We start from the raw sequence: 15,749 nt of genomic DNA, 5'->3' as shown, positions 1-15,749 counted from the left end.
GTGAAGAGAGAGAGAGAGGGTGAAGGAGAGAGAGAGAGGGGTGAAGAGAGAGAGAGAGGGGTGAAGAGAGAGAGAGAGGGGTGAAGAGAGAGAGAGAGGGGTGAAGAGAGAGAGAGAGGGGTGAAGAGAGAGAGAGAGGGGTGAAGAGAGAGAGAGAGGGGTGAAGAGAGAGAGAGAGGGGTGAAGAGAGAGAGAGAGGGGTGAAGAGAGAGAGAGAGGGGTGAAGAGAGAGAGAGAGGGGTGAAGAGAGAGAGAGAGGGGTGAAGAGAGAGAGAGAGGGGTGAAGAGAGAGAGAGAGGGTGAAGAGAGAGAGAGAGGGGTGAAGAGAGAGAGAGAGGGGTGAAGAGAGAGAGAGAGGGGTGAAGAGAGAGAGAGAGGGGTGAAGAGAGAGAGAGAGGGGTGAAGAGAGAGAGAGAGGGGTGAAGAGAGAGAGAGAGAGAGGGGTGAAGAGAGAGAGAGAGAGAGGGGTGAAGAGAGAGAGAGAGAGAGGGGTGAAGAGAGAGAGAGAGAGGGGTGAAGAGAGAGAGAGAGAGAGGGGTGAAGAGAGAGAGAGAGAGAGGGGTGAAGAGAGAGAGAGAGAGAGGGGTGAAGAGAGAGAGAGAGAGAGGGGTGAAGAGAGAGAGAGAGAGAGGGGTGAAGAGAGAGAGAGAGAGAGGGGTGAAGAGAGAGAGAGAGAGAGAGGGGTGAAGAGAGAGAGAGAGAGAGGGGTGAAGAGAGAGAGAGAGAGAGGGGTGAAGAGAGAGAGAGAGAGAGGGGTGAAGAGAGAGAGAGAGAGAGGGGTGAAGAGAGAGAGAGAGAGAGGGGTGAAGAGAGAGAGAGAGAGAGGGGTGAAGAGAGAGAGAGAGAGAGGGGTGAAGAGAGAGAGAGAGAGAGGGGTGAAGAGAGAGAGAGAGAGGGGTGAAGAGAGAGAGAGAGAGAGGGAGAGAGGGGTGAAGAGAGAGAGAGAGAGAGGGAGAGAGGGGTGAAGAGAGAGAGAGAGAGGGGTGAAGAGAGAGAGAGAGAGGGGTGAAGAGAGAGAGAGAGAGGGGTGAAGAGAGAGAGAGAGAGGGGTGAAGAGAGAGAGAAGGGAGGGGGGAGAGGGGGGGGGGGGGAAGAGAGAGAGAGAGAGAGAGAGAGAGAGAGAGAGAGAGAGAGGTGGGGGGGAGCGGTCAGGTCGGATCCAGTCCGGGAGAGGGATTCGGGTCGGGTCCAGTGGGGCGGGGGGTCGGAACGCGGGTCGGGTCCAGGCGGGGAGCGGGAACAGGAGCACGGGTCGGGTCAGTCGGGTGGGGGGGGGCGCGGGTGTCGGGTCTGGTCCGGAGGTGGGGGGGTGGGTCAGTCGGGTGGGGGGTGGGGAGCGAGTGTCGGGTCTGGTCGGCACGGGGGGGGGGAGCAGGAGCTGGCCGTGAGAGGAGCCTTATTCACGCAGCCCCAGTGAGGCCATTCAGCCAGGGCTAGGGGCTGCGTGCTTCGGGCCCTCCCCCACAGTTTTGGGCGCCTGGAGTTACTGCACTTGCGTGCCCACTGTAGCGCGCATGTGCAGAGGTCCCGGCACTGTTTTCAGCGCAGGGACCTGGCTCCGCCCCCCCCACAGCTCGTGCTGGCTGCGCCGAGGGCCAGAGGACCTGCAGGGAGCTGGAGAATACAGAGGATTTTTTTAGGCGCACTTTGTGGCGCGAAAAACGGGCGTCCAGGTCGGGACTGCGCCGTTCTAGGCGCACGTGGAAACTTGAGCCCTATGACTCATCGAAAGACGAGTTAAATTCTGTTGCCAAACTTGCTTTTGCTATTACTGTCTAGTTCCATATACAGTAAGTGCAGACTTCTCTGAGTGGGTGAGTGCAGCAGATCTTCAAATTCAATTGGATAGAAGATCAAGTGGTGATCCCAAAGTCATCTTGTGGTGTGATAAATTTTATCACACTGAATTAATAATAATTGCTTCATTCATTTCACTGCCAGTTGAATACATTGAGGATGTACTGTGGAGCAGCAATGAAGGATGACATATTTATGCAATATAAAGTATAGTCTTGTGAATGGTGATATTTATTGTATTTCCTCTTTACTCCAATGACTTTAAAACACTTCAATGCAAACAATGTCAAATGCATGGAAATATATCTACAGTTTCCAGTCACAGATGTGTTATGGCCAGTAATACTGCACCTGCAATATCAAAGGAGCGATGTCTCCACCTGACCAAAGCATTATTACTAGAGTTTGAAACAAAACTATTTATTCAGTGTTTTTATTAATACCATTGTGCAAGATAATCTATTCAGCAAACATAAATTTCTGCTGATCATTTTGAAAAGAAAAAACTTGCACTTTTATATCGCACCTTTCTCATCTTCAGACCCAATTAATTTCTTCTTGACGTATAGTCACTGTTGTTATGTAAGCCAACACGGCAACCAATTTGTTCACAGCAAGGCCCCACAAGCAGGTAGCAAGAATAACAGTCAGTCAATCTGTTTTGATGTTAGTTGAGGGATAAATATTGGCAGGACACTGGGAAAACTCCCTTGCTCTTCCTCTAACAATTCAACAGTATTGCACTGATTGTCAGCTTAGGTTTTTTTGCTCAAATCCTCGAATGGACCTTGAATCTACTGCCTTCCAGGGATCAGAGTGCTACCAAAGAGGTAAGCTGTAGCTCACATCAGGCATGGAATTACTGACTTCTGGAAACCCTGTTTATTGACTTATCTCCCACTGTAATTTATCCTTTTTGAGGCTTATTATCCACTGAGTACATGCATTTAATAGAATTACGGATTTAATATTGGAAATACTGATTAAGTTTAATTGTATTTATCCTCATTTTTAAATGTGATAATTTTACTAAATTAATAAATATTAAGACTGGATATAACTCCAAAATTCTATATTGATAAAAATTACAGCTTGCTTGTGCATGTGAGCCATCCTAAATAAAAGTGCAAAAGTTGTCCCAAAGTTATGCACTTTTTGCATGGATCATAAGGAGCTAGCTAACCGGTCACTCACCCAATTATGCATTTGCATTAATCGTCATGATATCCATGAACATAAACGGCTATCTTACAAGATGAAACCGGATGTGCACCTGAAAGCTGTGGCAGAGCATGCAGAACATGTTTCAGAATGCCCCTGAGATTCATTTCAATTAGTTGCTTTTATATCAACTGTTTTCTTCATCATCTTCATATCAAAATGCCCTTACTCCTCGAGGTACCAGTGTGGCTGTATAGTTTCTGAAGTTTGATTTAGTATGCGGTCCCTGTACCATTGCTCCATACACGTCACCGCCGGAAAGGTTGCTGTTAGTTCAAACTTATTGGCAAACATGGCTGGTTGTTGAATGATCCATTTTAGATCTCCGAGGCCATACACACAGATATCTCTGATATAATGCCCTGAAAAATAAGAACATAACATAAGCAATAGGAGCAGCAGTAGGCCATACGGCCCCTCGAAACTGCTCCGCCATTCAATACGATCATGGCTGATCCGATTATGGACTCGGGTCCACTTCCTATTTTACAGTGCAGATCTTGAGTACGCTACAATAAAACTGACAGTCTGAGACTGGTTCTGCCAGCATTGTTTACAGCCAGGCAGTACCTTTTTTCTATCTGCAGTTCTCCTCCATAGGAGAGAGCCTTACACAGTGTGAACTTGCAATTGTGTGCAGAGTTCCTCTCCCAACAGTTACAATTTTAATGTTTTAAGAAGACTGGCAGGGAGTTCCCACATAAAAGCAACACTACATTAAGTTAGAGTATCCACGGCACACTGTGAGCACTTATAATCCAGGTTTGATGCCTTACTGGAGTTATACTCGATGCAGTATAAAGCCCAGCAATTCAATACTATTTGTTCTAGGAATCTTGCACTGCCTTACTTTGAACTGGATCATGATTCCAGAGCTGTAATTGTCATTTTATTTGAGTGACATGAGAAGTGCTTTATAGGGATGCTCTATATAAAAATGGCCATACTCTTACGATGTCATAATATGGTAGTTATATTAAGGATAAAATAATAGCGGAAACAGTATAAGATGAAATAAGAACGGAATACCTGTGTGTGCTTTATAATGGTCAGTGTCTGCATGTTACTACAAAAGGCATGTGTTTATTTTTCTTCAAACTTAAAATAGCAGTTGAATGGGTAGCTACTCCTTCTGTTACCTTTTCATTTATTGAGTTCTCTGATATTTAAACTTAATTTTAAAACTAAATTTGCTCTCCCAGTTCTCCTCCATTGGCCCAGGAGATACAGTACTAAGGTACATAAGTAGTACAGAGTTAGTTTTCAATCCCTGATTCATGAGACGTTTAGCTGATTCAGGGCAGTAGTGGGAAATGGAGTTGGGCTCTGTGTTCTTGCTTTAGGGGAGAGAAAAATCAGCTGGAAGGTTTACTTGGCTGCGATGTGATGCGTGATCAGATAGTCTGCTGTTCACTGTCTTTGAGTTTACATGGCTGAGCTACAAAGGGTGGCACAATACTCCAATATGAGTAAGAATCTGCAGAGGAGGGGGGAAATTTGGACTTAAAAAAAACAAGTTGTTGCTTGTAGGCTACAGTTCTCCCCCTTTGAGTACAGTGAGTCACTGAAAACATTAACTTCAGAAAAGTGATGAGGTGGAATGGCAGAAAAAAATGAAAAGGGGGGAAAATGTCTGTTGACTGGACATCTAATCTTTGCTCTGGCAGTCAAAATCAGCAGCACACTGACCTAGGCAAATCTGATTAATCTTGCCCAAAGCTATATTTTCTAGTGTAGGAGCAGTTTGTTTTAGGTGTACCTGAGCTGCTAATGTTCAATTCAGGAGGCATATTTTATGCATAAGCACAGACCAGAGACATGTGCGCACTCACGCACAGAATCTTACAGGTGTTGACAATAAAATAGGGATATGCATTCCCTGCTGCTTACCTTTACAGCCATCAAATGATGGTCCTACATGTGGTGCCCATTTTACTGCCCGTATATCACCTTCCCATGTAATATTTGGGGTCGTACCAGGTGCATCTGCAAATAGAGAAATATATAACAGACTGCTTTCTTTTGTACAATATATACCCCAAAAAGCCCTAAAAAAAAATTTAAACAACATGGCAAGAACATGCATCCCTATGTTGGATAAAGCCACAGGCAATTTTTATACAAGATGCTCAGGTATACCCAAAAGGCCCAGAAGATGATGCAAGGATTGAAAAAGTAAGCTGTCCTACAAAAGTCACTGGAGGATAACTGAAATCAACACAGAGTGGATCAACAACAGCAGCCAATGAAGGTTAAACATAGATTGGGAAAGGCCACGGAACCCATCAACTGGGTTCCTTCCACAAACCACGTGCAATACACTCTCTTGGTGACTTATACCTAACCTAGTCAGTCTTCTAAAGAAAGTTTCTTCCTGGCCCAGCAGAGGTAAATCAAGAAAACCATTTCCATTATCTATCATCCTTGAAGTAACAAGTTCCACAAGCTCAGCAACAATCCTGTTCCATAAAATCCTTAGCATCCATACTTAATGGCCTGAATTTTGCAGTTGTAATGATGATGAAATTGTCAATGTTTGCCGTCATTACCCTGTTAAACGCAAAAATTCCCAAAGTTTCTGCCCATGATTTCCTGCTCCACCACAGGGAGTGCTGCTGAAGATCCCACCTTTGACAAATCGCTGAACTGACGAGAACTTTTACGCTGTACTATCGCGGTTAAAAACCTTGCATAAGTTAAGTCTTGTTCAGCGAGGTGTAACTTTGTTTTAAACAGCATTCTAAGTCATAATTACTGCTCAACAACATCTCTGGTCCTGAAAAACTAATTTTATATTTATGGAATGTCAATTTTTACATTATGATTAAAATTCCATATTTAATAAAATAAAAATGATTGATTTTTTTAAGTTTGATATTTCAGCTTCTACCTTAATCCCATATGTACGTCCCAATCTTTATTTCACTCTTTGTAAAATTTATAGCAAATGAAGGATACTCAGTGCATTTACTTCCTGGTTTGCGGTCTGTGAGAATTCTTCAATGTGATTGGCTACTTAGCCTGCCTGATGATATCACTCTTGCTGGATGCTAGAGATCCCCTAGATTTGTCGACAGAATCAAATTAATGTCAGGAAAGGTGAATTGATGCACAAGATCTTTGTGGGCAGCTTTCTTCAAGGTCAGCACTGAGTGCCATCTCTTCACCGCTGACTGCAAAAATCTGGGCCAATAACTTTCAATCTTGTTCCTAATTAGATGTTTATCCTTAAAAAAAGGTTTCAACTGACTTCGCATTGACTGTGGTTCATCTATCAACTACTCTGAACATAAAGCTATAGCACATGAGCCTCAAGCCAAAATAGAATGCAGTGTCCCCTTCACTCTGGAGCTCCTGCGCAGCTGACTTTTAAATGGGAAAACTGTGCATGAATTGTGCCATGCGCCCCAAAATATGAAAGGGAACATTGGTAGAGAGTAGGTAAAACATTTGTGAAGTAGACGGTTTAATGGGTAAGAAGGAAGCATATCTAGTTTCAAAATTATAATTAGTTTCTCAGGGTATCTTGGCTTTGGATTGGCGCTGGAGATTTAGGATGAAGAATTACCCTTTTTGTGGCAATCGTCTCCAATAACACCGTTGCAGGAAATTCTGTGCCATAATATTGAAGTCTCCTGTCTGTACAGGTCTGGCTAAAAGGGTCCCAAGCGAAATGAATGGAAACCTAGTTCCTAAGTGGCAGTTTTAATAGTACAAAACTTCTACACATTGGTAGTACAGCTATCGGAAAGAGAGGACAGATGTAGGAAATAAATAAATATTTTTGTATTCATCAAGTTGAGGGCAGATGTTACTGGGGAAGCAATATCTGTCCACTTTGAGCACCTGGTGTGTGTAACTCTTGGATTAGGTACAGTTTACCCTGTGGCTATAGGGTAAAGCCACATTGCTCAGCATTACATTATCCCTGCTTATCAGTGGGGATTTCTTCTTTTCTGCATTTGATATCTCTTTCTGAAACAATGCGCTTTGTGCCAATTTGTGCCAATTTGTACCAATTTGTGCTGTGAACAAATCACCTATTGGGGACTAGGTCCCCTTTATGTAGCACGGAGAACAGACTTTGATATCAAGCTTTGGGTGTTTTAACTGCAGGCTGAATAATTTTCTTGATTTTTCAAAAGAAGAGGGAAATTATTTGCCTTATCAAGAAGAGAAAAAAATGGTTTCAATTTAGACATTGAAATTGAATTTTGACTATTTAGTAAAATTTCCGTGTGTGTGTGTGTGTGTGTGCTGGTGAAATTACAGCAGGTGTGAATTTTGATGTGGTGGGTGGAGTACTTTGCTGTTGGTGCAGGCTGAGATAATTTAGGTTTATAACTTGAAAGAAGGTTGCAAGTTATTGACACTAATTTTCTATTTATCATTTAATATAGATGAGAAACATCAGTGGCAACCAATAAAGTGTCTCCATTATGGACAGAAAGTTTGTCAGGCTACAAATTGGGCACACTAGTGTTCCTGGGGGGCATCATGCTTGGGGGGTGTTTATTTCTAAAATGTACCCCATCGTGATCAATTTCATTAACCATGAGAAACCTTTATCGATGCCAAATTAGCTGTCACTTGAGTTGAAGTTACTAAGCTTACCCTTTAAGCGATTCAGTGTCACCCAGTAATGTTCATCGGGGCTGTACGTATCCCGGGACCACTCGAGAAGAGCTTTTGCACGCGCATCTTCCAGTACAAATTGCACAAATTCTCTAGTGAGTGCATAGTATGCACTTCCAAAGTAAATAGTGAGCTCCATTGGTGGTGTAGTTTTCTTCTTGTTAAGTCGATAAATGAAGGCATAGCCATTAAATATCTGCTCTTTGTAAATGTAATCTGTCCTGTATTTCATATGTGGTGGTTGTCGTATTCCTGGTGTGATATTCTTGCCCTTCCATTTGCTCTTTATATACCAAATGATTTCCCTGTTGGTTTTAATTGGGAAGTCTTGTCCGCAGAGGTTGATGACGTGCTTCCAGTTGACTGCTGAGTTTACAAGATCTTTCATGCAGTTTATGTCTGCTTGCAGGCGTGAGAATCCACCGTAAACTACATGTTCCATTTTTGAAGCTATAAAGATGTTGTCAAAGCAGTCAGCCAAGCTCTTTACCTTTCTCTTGTAATCGTCTGATGACTTTTGATCAACATGGATGCAATAAACATTCTGTGGACTATAAATTGCTCGCAGAAGTTTTACAAACATTTCAAGCTCTTTGTGGATAGTAATAATGTAAGCCAGGGGATAGCTGGCTTCTTCTTGTGATAGATGACTTGTTATGAAGTGATGTTCCAGTACGATTCTGGAGCAGTTAACTGGGTCCTGAATTTGGAATGTTTCTGGCTTTTGGCAGCTCGCTCCAAGCAGGCATATGTTCCCTTCACCGTTAAAAATTGCAGGACAGCATCTGCTGAAATTACACTGGGATCCATTTTGCATAATAGGATCCTTAATGTAATATATTTTGTAGAGGGAGACAATTATGCCCCAAACCACGAAAAAACTTAATGTGACGTACCATTTCAAAGTAAAAATTTTGATCATATTAGAATTTTAACCCTCTGTCACAGATCATGCAGCAATTGAGATTCCAGCTTTTCTGTTCATTTATCTGCAAAAAGGAATAGCAGGATTAATAACCTGATTTGTTAAATACAGAATTAATAAATAACTAATCTATTGACTATTGCTTAAAATATAACAAGTTGGTTACTATATAACAAGTTGGTTACTATTGATTTCAAAGCAATGTATTGAGTTGAATTATCTGATCTCAGCCAGGTTAGTGTTCAAGTGCTCCAATTACCCTCAGTGCTTGGGTTCGGAAAATCTTGCAGGATTCCTGCTATTCAGTGATCTCTACTAGAAAATGCGCTCTGATATAGAGTGAGGACAGGATTTGACTCTCTTGTGGTTCACCTGTCCCGTATTTAAATAATACAATGATTCTCTGGCTAGACTTGGATGAAGAATAGAATCATAGAAATTTACGGCACAGAAGGAGACCATGCGGGCCATCGTGTCTGTTCCGGCCGAAAAAGAACTATCCAGTTTAATCCCACTTGTCAGCTCTTCGTCTGTAGCCTTGAAGGTTACGGCACTTCAGGTGCATATCCAAGTACTTTTTAAGTGCAATGAGGGTTTCTGCCTCTACCACCCTTTCAGGCAGTGAGTTCCAGACCCCCACCACCGCCTGGTTGAAAAAAATTCTCCAACTCCGTCCTTCTACCAATTACTTTAAATCATTGCCCCCTGGTTGTTGACTCCTCTGCTAAGGGAAATAGGTCGTCCTATCCACTCTATCTAGGCCCCTCATAATTTTATACACCTCAATAAGGTCTCCCCTCAGCCTCCTCTGTTCCAAAAAAAATAACCCCAACCTATCCAATCTTTCGTCATAGCTAAAATTATCCAGTCCAGACAACATCCTTGTAAATCTCCTCTGTACCCTCTCTAGTGCAATCACATCTTTCCTGTAATGTGGTGTCCAGAACTGAATGCAGTACTCTAGCTGTGGCCTAACTAGTGTTTTATACAGTTAAAGGATAACCTCCCTGCTCTTGTATTCTATGACTTGGCTAATAAAAGCAAGTATTCCATATGCCTTCTCAACCACCTTATCGACCTGGCCTGCTACCTTCAGGGATCTGTGGACATGTACTCCAAGGTCCCTCTGTTCCTCTACACCTTTCAGTGTCCTACCATTTAATGTATATTCCCTTGCTTTGTTAGCTCTCCCCAAATGCATTACCTCACACTTCTCTGATTGAATTCCATTTGCCACTGTTCTGGCCACCTGACCAACATAAGAATATAAGAAATAGGATCAGGAGTAGACCCTACGGCCTATTGAGCCTGCTCTGCCCTTCAATACGATCATGGCTGATCATCGACCTCAACTCCACTTTCCCACCCAATCTCCTTATCCCTTGATTCCCCTAGACTTCCAAAATCTGCCTCAACCTTGAATATATTCAGAGACTCAGCATCCACAGCTCTCTGGGGCAGAGAATTCCAAAGATTCACAACCCTCTGAGTGAAGAAATTCCTCCTCATCTCTGTCTTAAATGGCCGACCCCTTATCCTGAGATTGTGCCCCAAGTTCTAGACACTCCAGCCAGGGGAAACAACCTCTCAGCATCTACCCTGTCAATCCCCTTCAGAATCTCATTTTTCACTGAGACCACCTCATTCTTCTAAACTCCAGAGAGTATAGGCCCATTCTACACAATAAGACAGCTCTCTCATTCCAGGAATCAATCTAGTATCATTGATAGCTTTATTCTTCATTATCAACCACACAGCCACAGAATTTAGTATAATCTGCAAACTTCTTAATCATACATTCCTACATTCAAGTCTAAATCATTGATATATACCACAAAAAGCAAGGGACATAAGAACATAAGAAATAGGAGCAGGAGTAGGCCATACGGCCCCTCGAGACTGCTCCGCCATTTACTAAGATCATGGCCAACTCAGGTTCACTTCCCCGCCCGCTCCCCATAACTCCTTATCCCATTATCGTTTAAGAAACTGTCCATGTCTGTCTTAAATTTAGTCAATGTCCCATCTTCCACTGCTCTCTGAGGCAGCGAATTCCACAGATTTACAACCCTCAAAGAAGAAATTTCTCCTCGTCTCAGTTTTAAATGGGCGGTCCCTTATTCTAAGATTTTGCCCCCTAGTTCTAGTCTCCCCCATCAGTGGAAACATCCTCTCTGCATCCACCTTGTCAAGCCCCCTCATAAGCTTATATGTTTCGAAAAGATCACCCTTCATTCTTCTGAATTCCAATGAGTAGAGGCCCAACCTACTCAATCTTTCCTCATAAGTCAACCCCCTCATCCCCGGAATCAACCTAGTGAACCTTCTCTGAACTGCCTCCAAAGCAAGTATATCCTTTCGTAAATATGGAAACCAAAACTGCACGCAGTATTCCAGGTGTGGCCTCACCAATGCCCTGTATAACTGTAGCAAGACTTCCCTGCTTTTATACTCCATCCTCTTTGCAATAAAGGCCAAGATTCCATTGGCCTTCCTGATCACTTGCTGTACCTGCATACTATCCTTTTGTGCTTCATGCACAAGTACCCCAGGTCCCGCTGTACTGCAGCACTTTGCAATCTTTCTCCATTTAAATAATAACTTGCTCTTTGATTTTTTTCTGCCAAAGTGTATGACCTCACACTTTCCAACATTATACTCCATCTGCCAAATTTTTGCCCACTCACTTAGCCAGTCTATGTCCTTTTGCAGATTTTTTTTGTCCTCCTCACATTGCTTTTTCTCCCATCTTTGTATCATCAGCAAACTTGGCTACGTTATACTTGGTTCCTTCTTCCAAGTCATTAATATAGATTGTAAATAGTTGGGGTCCCAACACTGATCCCTGCGGCACCCCACTAGTTACTGATTGCCAACCAGAGAATGAACCATTTATCTCGACTCTGTTTTCTGTTAGTTAGCCAATCCTCTATCCATGCTAATATATTACCCCCAACCCCGTGAACTTTTATCTTGTGGCACCTTTTATGTGGCACCTTGTCAATGCCTTCTGGAAGTCCAAATATACCACATCCCCTGGTTCCCCTTTATCCACCCTGTTCGTTACATCCTCAAAGAATTCCAGCAATTTTGTCAAACATGACTTTCCCTTCATAAATCCATGCTGACTCTGCCTGACCGAATTTTGCTTTTCCAAATGTCCTGCAACTGCTTCTTTAATAATGGACTCCAACATTTTCCCAACCTCAGATGTTAGGCTAACTTGTCTATAGTTTCATGCTTTTTGTCTGCCTCCTAGTACTGAGCCTGTGGAACCACACTGGAAACAGCCTTCCTGTCGCAAAAACACCCATCAACCATTATCCTTTGCTTCCTGCCTCTGAGCCAATTTTGGGTCCAACTTGCCACTTTGCCCTGGATCCCATGGGCTATTACTTATGTGACCACTCTGCCATGTGAAACATTATCAAAAGCCTTGCTAAAATTCATATGCACTACATCAAATGCATTCCCCTTCCCTTAACAAATCCATGTTGACTGTCTTTGATTAATCCATGCCTTTCTAAATGAAGATTGATCCTGTCCTTCAGAATGTTTTCCTATAATTTTCCCACCACTGAGGTTCGGCTGACTGGCCTGTAATTACTCAGTCTATCCTTTCCTCCCTTTTATAAACAAAGGTACCACATTAGCAGTCCTCCAGTCCTCTGGCACCACACCTGTAGCCAGAGAGGATTGGAAAATGATGGTCAGAGCCTCTGCTATTTGCTCTTTTGCTTCTCAACAGCCTGGGATACATTTTGTCCGGTCCTGGAGATTTATCCACTTTCAAAGCTGCTAAGCCCCTTAATACTTCCTCTCTTTCTCTTTATTTCATCTAATATTTCACACTCTTCCTCCCTGATTGCAATGTCTGCATTGCCCCTCTCTTTTGTGAAAACAGATGCAAAGTATTCATTGAGAATCATACTCACATTTTCCACCTCCACACACACATTATCTTTATGGTCTCTAATAGGCCCTACTCTTTCTTTAGTTATCCTCTTGCTTTTAATGTATTTATAAAACATCTTTGGGTTTTCCTTGATTTTGCTTGCCAACATTTTTTCATGCTCTTCGCTTTCTTAATTTCCTTTTTATTTTGCCCTTGCACTTTCTATACTCTAGAGTTTCTGCAATATTAAGCCTTCGCTATCTGTCATAAGCCACCCTTTTTTTCTTTATCCTTCCCCGTATGCCCCTTGACATCCAGGGGGCTCTAGATTTGTTACTTCTACCCTTTTTCTTTAAGGTAACATACTTGCTCCGAACCCTCCGGATCTCCTCCTTGAATGCCTCCCACTGCTCTGACACTGATTTACATCCAGTAACTGTTTCCAGTCCACTATGGCTAAATCACCTCTCTGCTTATCAAAATTGGCTTTTCCCCAATTGAGAACTTTTATTCCTGGTCTGTCTTTGCCCATAATGAATGACTAATTAGGATAAAGGTCTTTTTCTACCTTATGTAACTGAAGTCTTTGCTCTTTGAAGTTTCAACATGCCAATGTTCAAACCTTGAAAAGGTTACTATCCATAATAAAATGGAGATGAAAAAAGCAAAACTGGAAGTTACTGATTAATTATTACAGTCAACCGTATTGGTAGCATTGCAATTTTTTTGTGAGGGGGATGTGAAAGTTTAGAAGTATGTGTGATGTATGTTTGTCTGTAAATACTTGAATGCTTAAATACATGGTTCAAGCCTCAAAGTGACACGTTTCCAGAATTCACCCAGTGACTTTCAAAATTAGTTTGGTACTGTAGTTATAAGATTATTGCAGATGATAAACAACTAGCAACTTTTTTTAAAAGCTGAACTTTTGCATAAATCTGTTTTCATATGTGGGATTTACATTTAGGAACTGTTGCCTGTTTTGGCTTAAAATGTTTAATTTTTAAAAAAATGCAGCAAAGTAGAATATTCCTCCTGATCAACAGTGAAACTGCTGAATGAATTGCTTGTAAAACGATATAAAAGCCATCCTTCCCTGTTGCGTGTTGGATATAGCCCTCGCAGAGCTGATTTCAAACCTACATTGGACTTTAGTTGTTGTAAAGAACAGCAGGTGCTGAGACCTTTTGGTGAAGGTCTTTGTAATATGAAGGGCAATTGAAAATTCGGTTTTGCAATACTGACTGCCCTGTTAATGCTGGCTCCTTCCTCCGTTTAGCTCCACGAGTCAGCGAGCAAGGAATGAAAATCTGTCAATATGTAAAGAAAACTCATCCTTAAGGGGAAGCTAGATAAGTACATGAGGGCGAAGGATAGGGTGAGGTGAAGTAGAGTTGAAGGAGGCTCATGTGGAGCATAAACGCCAGTTGGGATAAATGACCCTTTTGCTGTAAATTCTACGTAATTCTGTGTCACCTTAACATTACTGCCAAAATGGAACCATCTGTCACACTAATCTCACCGAGCATGTAGAATTTGAAATGCTTAGCCCTGCCCTTTTCATAGGATCTTAAATAGCAGCGAAAGAAATACCCAAAATTACAGAAGGCAGTATCACTCCCACAATGGACATGCTTAGTTAAACATCCTGTAGAGTATGCTATTTTGAATGTGTGTAGAGAAAGTGAAACTAACTGGAAGAGTGCATCAGCAGTGTTTGCTGAAATAAATGTTTCAGATTGTAGCTTTGTCCTGCTGAAGGCCTCACTTTAGAACAGGTTGGCCAGTCGCCGTGGATAAGTTCCTATTACTTGTGACAAAAATTATATGTTGCATAGAGAGTAGAAAGTTTAATTTTTCAAGCACAGGAAAGACAGATGCGCATTGATAAGGGATTAGAAATGTATAGCCTTTGTTCTGACAGGAAATAATTTGACATAAGAACATAAGAAATAGGAGCATACAGCCCCTTGAGCCTACTCTGCCATTCAGTAAGATCATGGCTGATCTTCTACCCTATCCCTGTATCCCTTAATTCACCTAGTGTCCAAAATTTTATCTCACTCAGTCTTGAATATACTCAATGACTCAGCATCCACAGCTCTTTGGGGGAGAGAATTCCAAAGGTTCACAACCCTCTAAGTGAAGACATTTCTCTCATCTCCGTCCTAAATGGTCGACCCCTTATCCTGACGTTGCATTTGTTCTTGAACTGTATACTGAACTCCTATGTTGAGGCGAAGTGCTGTTTTCTATGCAATATTTGTACTGGTAGGAAATTACAGTAAATATAATTCAGTGACTACTGTCAAAGTAGCGTATGAGCTCATTTGCAATCTCTGATTTTAATTGTAAGCAACATTGAGAGAAATATTCACAATGTGACGCCACTCAGCACTGTTCTGCAAATCATGCTCCTTGGTACTCAAAAACAAGCTCAAGCTCTCTTGAGTTTGCTTTTGTGATTTGTTCTCGCAGTAGCTTGAGTTATTATTTGGATGTATTGATGTTATCGCTGCATGCATTTGGAATAGTCTGAGTGCTGTGTATGATGGACTGAAATAATCTCACCTAACTTGAGGCCACAGCAATTCTCCACATTTTTTTTCTGCAGTTCTAGTCAGTTAGAACAGTTCCACTTTGGAACAGAATTTTTTCTTCAAAAGGGGGCGTGTCCGGCCACTGACGCCTGATTTCAAAGTTTCCACAGTGAAAACATGCTCCATTCTAACTTAGTTTGGAGTAAGTGAAGATTTTTGTAGAACTGAAAAAACCTGTTCTACACATTAAAAAATCAGGCGCAGGTTACAAATTAGGCGTCCAGAATGAGGTGGGGGGGAGGGGAGGGGAGGAGGTGGGGGGGGGGGGGAGGGAAGTCATTAAATTCTACAATAAATCCTTATTTATACTTATACAAATATTATACAAATAAATCCAACCTGAATAAACATTTATAAGCAAAGAAAAGATTAAATAAACCATGTTCCTACCTGTGTGAAAGTTTTTCAGGCAGGCCTTTAGGAAGCGGTTTGCCATCGGGACCGAAGGCTGAACGGGCAGGGCCCGAGATTTCGGGCAGGGCCCGTCCCCAGCACCAGAGATAGGTGGCGTTGGGTCGGGTTGGGGAGAGAGGTTCGGTTCGAGTCGGGGGGGGGGGGGGTGGGGGGAAGAGAGAGAGGGGAGGGGGGGGTCAGGTCGGGGAGGGGGGGTGGAGGGAGGTTGGGGAATCGGTGGGGGGGGGGCGGGGGAAGGAGGTCGGTGGGGGGGGCGGGGGAA

The 15,749-nt window shown here is 42.6% G+C and overlaps 2 protein-coding genes across 3 annotated transcripts in view; one reads left to right on the top strand and one right to left on the bottom strand.

Moving 5' to 3' along the window:
• Positions 1-15,749, top strand: part of rtf2 (replication termination factor 2) — a 174,544-nt gene that overhangs the window by 63,488 nt on the left and 95,307 nt on the right. The gene's annotated exons all lie outside the window — the stretch shown is intronic.
• LOC139276980 (beta-1,3-galactosyl-O-glycosyl-glycoprotein beta-1,6-N-acetylglucosaminyltransferase 7-like) overlaps positions 2,017-15,749 on the bottom strand; it is a 35,528-nt gene continuing 21,795 nt past the window's right edge. Inside the window, exons 2-4 of the mRNA XM_070894976.1 lie at positions 7,633-8,642; positions 4,909-5,004; positions 2,017-3,380 (exon numbers count right to left, since the gene is read on the bottom strand). Of these exons, the coding sequence (XP_070751077.1) occupies positions 3,184-3,380; positions 4,909-5,004; positions 7,633-8,575 (1,236 nt within the window). The 5' untranslated portion in view covers positions 8,576-8,642 and the 3' untranslated portion in view covers positions 2,017-3,183. The remainder of the gene's footprint in view (positions 3,381-4,908; positions 5,005-7,632; positions 8,643-15,749) is intronic.

Source organism: Pristiophorus japonicus, chromosome 12 (assembly GCF_044704955.1).
Source record: "Pristiophorus japonicus isolate sPriJap1 chromosome 12, sPriJap1.hap1, whole genome shotgun sequence".
NCBI lineage: Eukaryota > Metazoa > Chordata > Chondrichthyes > Pristiophoridae > Pristiophorus > Pristiophorus japonicus.
This window is presented reverse-complemented; position numbering and strand designations above follow the sequence as displayed.